Source organism: Belonocnema kinseyi, chromosome 7 (genome assembly GCF_010883055.1).
Source record: "Belonocnema kinseyi isolate 2016_QV_RU_SX_M_011 chromosome 7, B_treatae_v1, whole genome shotgun sequence".
Taxonomy (NCBI): Eukaryota; Metazoa; Arthropoda; class Insecta; order Hymenoptera; family Cynipidae; genus Belonocnema; species Belonocnema kinseyi.
The window spans coordinates 115,713,673-115,722,764 of NC_046663.1; the positions used below are offsets into that span (position 1 = coordinate 115,713,673).

Here is a 9,092-nt window from a genome sequence, read left to right on the forward strand (position 1 = left end):
ATCAAATAATTGAGTTTTTATCCAAACGAGATGAATTCCAAAATCAGCAATTTCTTTAATTTCTTTCAAATGCAAATCAAGATTTAAATAAGACTATTATAATATAACATAATTATAATATTATCATTAATATATATATAATAGTATAAATATTTATATAATTTATATTTTATACTTGAAGTAACGTAAACTCAAAATACATGCATATAAAGAGGCGCGCGAAGTATTCCAATCATGAGAATCGCCAGCCCAGAATCGAAATCAGGAAATATTAAAATCCCAATCGCTTCATTTTATTTCAAAGCAGATAGAGATATAAATAGAACCGCCGAAGTGTTCCGACCGGCAATCGTGCACCTTCGAGTTTTCAAATTCAGAAGAGGAGAAATGGGTTGCCCGCGCAACCCAGGCATTTATATCGTCTCCTACCGTATTCACACGGACATAGACGTGTCATAGCATTGGACCACGTCTCGTTTCAGATCTGGGATCACTGGATCAGATTTGTCCCGAAAAAGATAACAATATTAGGGAAATCACCACATTGCGTGTCCAGTAGTAAAAACTTGCGCATTATTCGTGACACGGATCAAAATAGAAATTACCAATTCACTCGTTTGTTTATTGGTCCTGGCTACATGTACGGAAATTTCGGTATCAATAGCGAAATTTTTCAGTACGTGTAGACACTGCCTTGTTTATTACTTTAAATCAACGGTTTCGTAATACACGGTGAAAACAAGATACCATTATAAGCCAACGACAAAGGTAGTGATGTTAACGTCAATTTATTTTAATGACATGTTGTTATGTGTATAAAGACTCAAGAAAGAAAAAAGTGCGGGAGAAATAATTACGGCGGCCATGTTGAGTATTTGTTGCAGGTGCATGCCAGCTATGCTCGTGCATGAGGCGCCATGAACCACAAGAAAGGGCGTTGAGCGTTACGTGATGGACAAATTAAGAATAATAATATTCGACTCGCCCACCGACCGAAGAAGAGGGTTGTTACATCCGGTTGAGCAACCAATCCGAGCACGCTTTGCGCTTCCGTCGGAATATGAATTACGCTTCCTGGATTTGTTGGTTCCACCTTTTATACCTCCTCCCTTCCTACCTTCTCCTTCGTCCTTGCACTCACACTTTGCAAAAACTCCTTCCATCTGCTCACACTATGTCCATATCAGTACGAAATTGTGCCATTATCGAGTCTGTCTCTCAGTCTTTAAAATGGCGATGCTTACTTTCTGGACGGAGATTTAGTAATGACATTGTACTACACCAAAAATATTGACGGTACATATTGTCTCAGTACTGGAAAAACTTCCAGTGATGATTAGGTTTTGTAGTAGAACACTACTGACTCACAAATGGCCAGGTACTGTTTTTTAGTGCCATAAACTGTACCGCGTCAGTTGTTTACCATCAGTTTGCCATTAAAATATATTTCTGTGTACTATGAATCTGTAAGAGTAAACATTGTAAACTGTAGAGGACCAGTAGTAGGTCGCCAGTAGTAGGGCAGTAAAAAGCATTATATTTATTAGGGGGTTTGCCAGTATTGGGGTGCTACTACAATTCCACCTGGGTTATTCAAGAACCGTCGATACTTCTAAAGATTCATTTGGAACATTTGTTTTCTAAACGAAAATGGCTAACTTTTATGTCTTACAACTTTTTTGTTTCTTTAAATTTCATGACCTCTACTCTAATTAATTTTTACATTTTATAACTTGTTCCATAAGTTTTGAAACCACAACTATAAATTTGCGGTCAAAACTTTCTCCTTCGCGATTTTGCTGTCGCTTTGAAAATTCAGTTTTTTCTCGAGTTTCATTTAACCTGTAGAAGTTCATGAGAAAAAATTGCGTTAAGGGAATTAAGGACCGTTCGTACAAAGAAGGAGAGGTTCTGCCGTACTATGGCGCTCTTTAAGTAACATATTATTACCATAGGAAGTGCGCGTCAGAGGCTGGGGGAGGGGGGTCAAATATGGTCTCAATAAAATCGTGACGCAATACTTGATCGGCCCATTAGAGGGCATATGTTGCTGAATAAAAGGACAATAGGGCCTTATTAACAGGGGACACGATAATAAACAAAGAAAAGTAGAAGTTGGAAGAATGAGATGCAAGCCTTCAAGAAGGTCCGTAACGCAGTAATCAACGTGTCACTTCATAACCGTCTCGGCATTGTAATTACGAGATCATACCTTCGACTCTGACAGAGGTACATTATACGAATAGAATTATGGTTAGCAAAATCAAAGGTAGTAATGAATAGGAAAGAGGAGGGAATAGAAGAAGTTTACTGAAATTAACATGGCTTGAAAATATGAGTTGTAGAGGTTTCTGAAAAAATATAAAATAAGATTTTACGGTAAAGATAGTTTTCGGGGTATAGTTCCAAAAGGGTCACCAAAGAATATTGACTTGATTTATTGATCTGAGATCTCATTAAAATACATATTTATTTTCTTAAACTTTCCTTCCCAGATTAATTGACACCATGAAAAGGGAAGAGAAACAAATGTACACATATTCTGAAGGACAAGAGAGATGTGGCCCATTTGCCTCCTCCGTCCACTCGTACCGAACCCCTTTTCCAGGGGCCCCAAAAAACCCACGAGTCCTTGGAAATATGCAAATATGCAAGCACTCAAATATCCCATCAATTGATTATAAACAAAATCTTGTTACCTAGTGTTGTTTAAGAGAGATATAGTCATTATTAAAGGTTGCTGTCGCGCTGTAGAGTAATTTCATGATCCCAGTGTTTTCAAACATGTTACATAAATGAGAATCTTAAAAATATATGATTGGGCTTATTATGCTTGTGATATGATTTTGCAAAATCTATACAATCTATATTCGTATATGGAAAATAGTTTCAATTTTATACAACTTATATAACCTTTCCGAATAAAAATTGTTACGTTTGATTATTTGCTTATACTTTCATAACTAATTATGAGTACATAGACTTATGCGATCTTACACATTATTAAATGTGACTAGGCATTTTGAATGTATTTTCATACTCTAAACGCGCATCTGGTACCAAAAATTATCCATAACCAAATGTGTTGGAGAGCTTTTGCAGGGCTTAAATTAATATTCAAACTTTCTTCTACTTTAAAGGAGAAAGAACACAAATTATAATTTACTTCTATTCAAAGTTATGAAAATGAATGCGACCAAACGTAATTCCCGAAGTATAGGGAGCGTTAATTAATTTTGAGGGATTTTTTTTTTAATTCAGGGGTTTATTTAAAAAAAAATGGTTACCAGTTGATCATTCAAAGTATGTTCCATCGCTAGCCCCTACTTTCTCCCATCGTTCTAGCAGCATACTGATACCACGTCGGAAAAACGAATCGTTTTCTAAAGATATCCACGAATCGACCTATTTTTTGGCATCTTCATAATAAGTGCATTGTTGCTCAGACTAGAAATGTTTCATTGATCGGAAGTGGTGACAATCAGACGGCGCGATTTCTGGAGAATACGACGGGTGGGGTAGGACTTCCCATTTCAGCGTGTCCAAGTATGTTTTGACAGGTTTTATAACGTGAGACCGAGCGATGTCACGCAGAAGAATAACTTTATCGTGTCTGCACGTATTGCGGCCGTTTTTTCTTTAAAGTTCGGCTCAGTGCAGTTAGTTGTTTCTCATAAATGTCGCCCGTGATGATTTCGTTAGATTGCAGCAGCTCATAGTACACTATTGACTACACCCTGCTGATTTTCGGATTTAGTGTTGATGGTTGGCCGGGCTTAACCCACGATTTCCAACGCGTAGGATTAACACAGTGAATCAACTTCTCATCGCCAGTGACAATCGCTAGTTTTTTAGCATATAGAATTCGTAGAACGCTTAGTGCTTTCTATTAAAAAAATATTTTTACCCAAGATTTCCGTGTAAAGTGAGTGCATTTGTTGAGGATTATTAGAAAATATCTTATTCTGTAAGTACCTGTTTTAAATACATAATTGTGATGTTAATATTTTCCATATGTTATGTGAGATTTAAGAAATTTAATTCTAATCTTTTTGAAGTTAATGTTAGTTTGAAGTATATTATAATTATTTCAGTAATCATTGTTAATTCTAGGATTAATCGATTTAGGATCAACTTGAATTGTATTTATTCATTTAAAACTAAATCTTTATTTTTCAGTTCTGACATTCGATCCTGAAATTCATTAAAGGACACATGGCAGGGGCAGGGCCGTGCTCGTGCTCCTATATGCAGAGAATGGAGAGCTGGAACTGCAGTGGAAAAACAATTAATATATTTATAGGTAATTAGTCATTATTCAATAATTATTTTTTATACCTGTTTTATTACCTGCTGCATTCCTGAACTGTTTAATTCAAAATTTATGTAGTTTGTTGAAAATTTGTCTTTTTGGTAGAAAAGTAATCTTCTCCATTAAAAATTCAACTATTTGGTTAAAAATGTATGTATATTTTTGAAATTTTATTTTTCAAGTCGAAAACTAAACGCTTCCCAGTGGGCACAACATTTTAGAACGTAATTGGAATGTCCTAAAAAGGTTTTTGGACGTATACGTCAAAAGACGTCATTCGAACGTTTTAAAAACTGTCCTAAGTCAGGCCAAATAATGTTCTTCAAACGTTTTATGTTCCAATTACGTCTTTGAAACGTCTCTGGAACAGTGTACGTTTATGGAACGTTATGTGGACTGACTTAGGACATTTTTAAGCCGTTCTAAAGATGTTCTTTAACGCCTGTGCCCACTGGGTTTAAGTTAAAATTTAACTATTTTATTGAAAACTCACTTTCTGTTAAATCTTCATATTATCTGGCTAAAAATGCCACTATTTTGTATAGTAAAATTGTCTTTAAAATTCAACTGTTTTGTAGAAAATTGAACACCTTTATTAAAACTTCCCTTTTTGGGGTAAAAAATAATGTAAATATAACTATTTGCACAATTTGATTGGAAAGTCAATTATGTTGTAGAAAATTCAACTTTTTTGTGAAAGACTAGTTTTTCTATTAAAAATATTTTTTTTTGAATAAAAAATTATATTTTCTAAATAAAAATGTACCTATTCCATATTTGTTTAAAAATTCAAAATTTTGTTTCGCAAAACAACTACCCAGTGGGCACAAGCGTTAAAGAACATCTTTAGAACGGCTTAAAAATGTCCTAAGTCAGTCCATATAACTTTCCATAAACATACAATGTTCCAGAGACGTTTTAAAGACGTATTTCAAACATGAAACGTTTTTAGAACATTATTTATATATATACTATATACCACTGGGTATATAGTAGAAAATTCGACTTTTTGTAGAAGATACGTTTTTTATTAAAAATAATGCTTTTAAATGAAAAGTTAGTTTTAAGAAATAAAACTTTAAGAGTTACATTTTGACCTACAAATTTATTTTTTAATTTATAAATTAAACTATGTGGGTAAAGGTGTATGTAATTTGTTGGAAAAACTTTTCTTTTTTGGTACAAAATTGATCTTATAAACTTAAAAGTTAACTATTTGGTTAAACTTTAATGTATTCTGGGTAGGAAATGGTCTTTGTTTGTTGATGGTACTTTTTGATTGAGAATCTTGTCAAAAATTCTTCTTTTTTTCTTGAAGCTTCATCTCCTTGGTTGAAAATGTAACTATTTTGATTAAAACTCGTTTCATGTTTGGTTGAAAATTAATCTTTTAAACTGACAATTATACCATTCCATTTTTTGATAACAATTTGATATTTTTTACTTGAAAGTTAAAATTTTTTATTGAGAATTTATACGTTTAATTTTTAATTAATCTTTAATATGAAAATTCTACTGTTTTGTAGAAAATTAATCTTTTTGGTATGGAAAGTGAAGTTTTTAGTTGAACAATCATATCTTCTGTGTTAGAGATGTAAATTTTTTCAAGATAATTTGTCTTTTTGGTTTTAAAATTAAATAAATTTCTAAAAATTTATTTATTTCGTTCAAAATCCGACTTTTTGTAGAACATCAATCTCCTGGCCAGATAATTTTTTGTTTGTTTGTTAAATATTTAAAAGCTTTGTTGCAAATCTATTTTTATTGTTAAAATTATTCTTTTCTTAATCAGAAAATTTAACTATTCCATGTTGGGTTCTAACTCTATCCTGTGTATTCAATAAGTAACAAATTTGTATTTTTTAATAGAATATTTGATACTCTTTGTCGAAAATTCATCTTTTTGGTTGAAAATTGTTTTTTTCTTTTTAATATAATTTTTTAAATAGATTTTTTGTCTGAAAATTCAACTATATATACCATTTTCAGTTGAAACTGTATCCTGTATACTGTACAAGTTAAAAATTTTACTATTTGGTAGAAAGTTCATGTATTTTGTTAAAACCTATTCTTCTTGGGTAAAAAGAAAACATAAAAATGAAAGAACAGAAGTACTTTTTGTTTCGAGTTTTTTTTCAAGCAGATACAGTTGAATTTTATGGCATTGAAACAAAACAAGATTAAATAGAGTTGTAACATGTAAAATTTACTCTGAAATCGCTGCAAAGATGACATCTTTTTCTTTCTGTGAATCTTCTTTGTTAAAAGTTGAACTTTTTGGTTCAAAGTTCAACTATTTTGTAGAAAATTTATCTTTTGGGGTAGAAAATTCTTCTTCTTTGTTGATAGTTTCACTTTTTGGTTGAGAATCTTGTGTTAAATTGATAATTTTTTTTTGAAAATCCTCTTTTTTTGTTGAAGATTGATCTTTTTTCTTTCTTAAAAATCCACTTTTTTCCAAAATATTTAGCTTTCTACCTTAAAAACTTTTATTTAATTTAAATGAAAAAATGATTTAATGATTTTTATGCTAATTTACTATTTGCATTGTTCTAGGGAATATTTACGGGGCGGCTCAAAAAGCAGGAAAGCAGCTGGCAAGAGACTTTTTTAATTTTAACAATTGTAGTTGCAGTATTTAACTTAATCTTGCATTAGTGTTACTTTTTAGATTAAAGCTGATTATATCGTACCAGTAATATCATATAAGTTCTATATAATAAGTTCTATTTAATAATAAAAAAATCATGCATTTATACCTCAAGTATTTATCGAATTTTAACCCTTTCATAATTAATTTATACTTTTTCTTATTACAATTATATTTTATACTTGATTAATTTATAGATTATGTAAGGTTTTTAAATACTACGGTGAATATTTTATACTCTGTATCTGAATTTGTATGAATTTGTACTAATTGAATAGTGCAGTGACTTTTATAAATTTATGAATAGATTTCAATCTATATATAGATTGAAATCTATTCATAAATTGATTCTTTTTCCTGCTAATTGATAGCATTGTTTAATTCTTGATTCGTATTTACAGAACATGTAAATTCAGGTCCACAAGATTTATTGCATACGAATCATGTGACACATGCCGCTGCCGTTTGCAATGGGCTTCCAAGTGAACCATCAACGTTACTTTCTGACGGGCATTCGTATGAACCTTGCTCCAAATCTTGCCTTTTTAAATGCAACTCGAGGTCCCACACAACCAACAATAGAAACTACTCCTGCTTCTACATCGCCATCCCCGGCATTGCGAATTTGCAATAGCGATAGCGATTAGACATCAGCTAAAACTAAATCATCGTTTTATGTACAACATTCAGTTTTTTCCTCATGTTTGTCCCCCAATGCAATAGGTTTTGTAAAACTTGTAAATTGGATTAAGTTCAGCTATAAATATGTGAAACCCGGTGTCACAATAATGATAGCAGCAGAAAATGGACCCAAATTTTATACTGTACACTATTGCATTATGCAAGATAATTACGGAGCGGTTTTTATCTCAGAGAAACTACAAAATGTTTACTACGATGATCACTTTCAAGCGTATGAAGTAGCTCATGAAACTGACAAGAAACGGAAGTGTTTGACCTGAAATGAATTGATTAAAGGTATAATTACGCATATTGGACGCGCATGTAACGGAGTAAATTAATTTTGTTAAAAAATGGCTATAAATATATTAATATTTTATGCGAATTATGAATGTATATGTATTGATCGTATCATACACTAATGGAACCTTATTTTTATTTTTAGATAAATAAATGATCAAAAGAAAAGTTAAATTACCAAGTTTTTTAAATTTCAATACCTCTTGGGATGAACTGAAATAATAACCGTGTCTATAGTATAAAACCCTTTAAAATGTAGGCATAAGGTGATATATAAGCTCATACATTTTACGATGAACCGAACGTAAGTTACATTTAGAAAACTATAAAATATCTGAAGATGATAGGATAAAGAAATATTTGAAATAGTAGCTTTCACCATAGTTCCACCGGAAAAAATACCATGCCCATGGTATAAGGTATTTATCGGTAAAGAAAAATAGGTAGTAAGGGAGGGCCGTCCTTCCTATTTAGTTTTATAAAAATTACCATGCTCATGGTATAAGGTACTGTCCGTCAAGGAATTGCAGGTAGTAGGGCAGGGCCATCCTTCCTATGTGCCAGTACAAAAATTACCATGTTCATGGCATAAGGTGCCGTTCGGTACGGTACTGCAGGTAGTAGGGGAGGGTCAGCCTTTCTATGTACCTCTACAAAAATTCCCATGCTACACAGTACGATATGGTATAAGGCACAGAATTTGTTTCGAGAATTATACAAATAATTAGTCAAATTTTCTGTTATTTAACGCTAAAAGTATTTATGAAAATTTCCAAAACAAGGCACATTAAAATATAATAACTACTATATTATTTTTCACTGGAAAGACCACTGTGTCACCAAGTCATTAGAAATTATAGGAATTTTTACCAGAATTTCCTTTACAAATCCCTCGAGTTTTCTCTCCGTGTACAAATCATCAGTAAAACTACTACTGATTCGTAGAAAAAGCGTTAACATTAAATTCATAAATAATTATTTTTTTATTAATTACATTTTTAACGATTTTTTAACTCATTAGTAATTTTTTGATTAATGATTATTATCGGAATGTCTACTCTAAATCAATTGATAATCCCCACTATAATTCCCACTATTTACATAGTAGAACCTCATGCCAGTTCAGATATAGAGAATGAAAAGTTTGTT

At 31.9% G+C, this 9,092-nt stretch overlaps 2 protein-coding genes across 2 annotated transcripts in view; one reads left to right on the forward strand and one right to left on the reverse strand.

Moving 5' to 3' along the window:
• LOC117176322 overlaps positions 1–9,092 on the reverse strand; it is a 287,162-nt gene that overhangs the window by 93,768 nt on the left and 184,302 nt on the right. The window lies entirely within an intron of this gene.
• On the forward strand, positions 3,692–7,978 carry LOC117176323. The gene is made up of 3 exons (XM_033366550.1): positions 3,692–3,967; positions 4,180–4,303; positions 7,364–7,978. Exons 2-3 carry the CDS (start codon positions 4,216–4,218, stop codon positions 7,594–7,596), a joined length of 321 nt encoding a protein of 106 aa, XP_033222441.1. The 5' UTR covers positions 3,692–3,967; positions 4,180–4,215; the 3' UTR covers positions 7,597–7,978.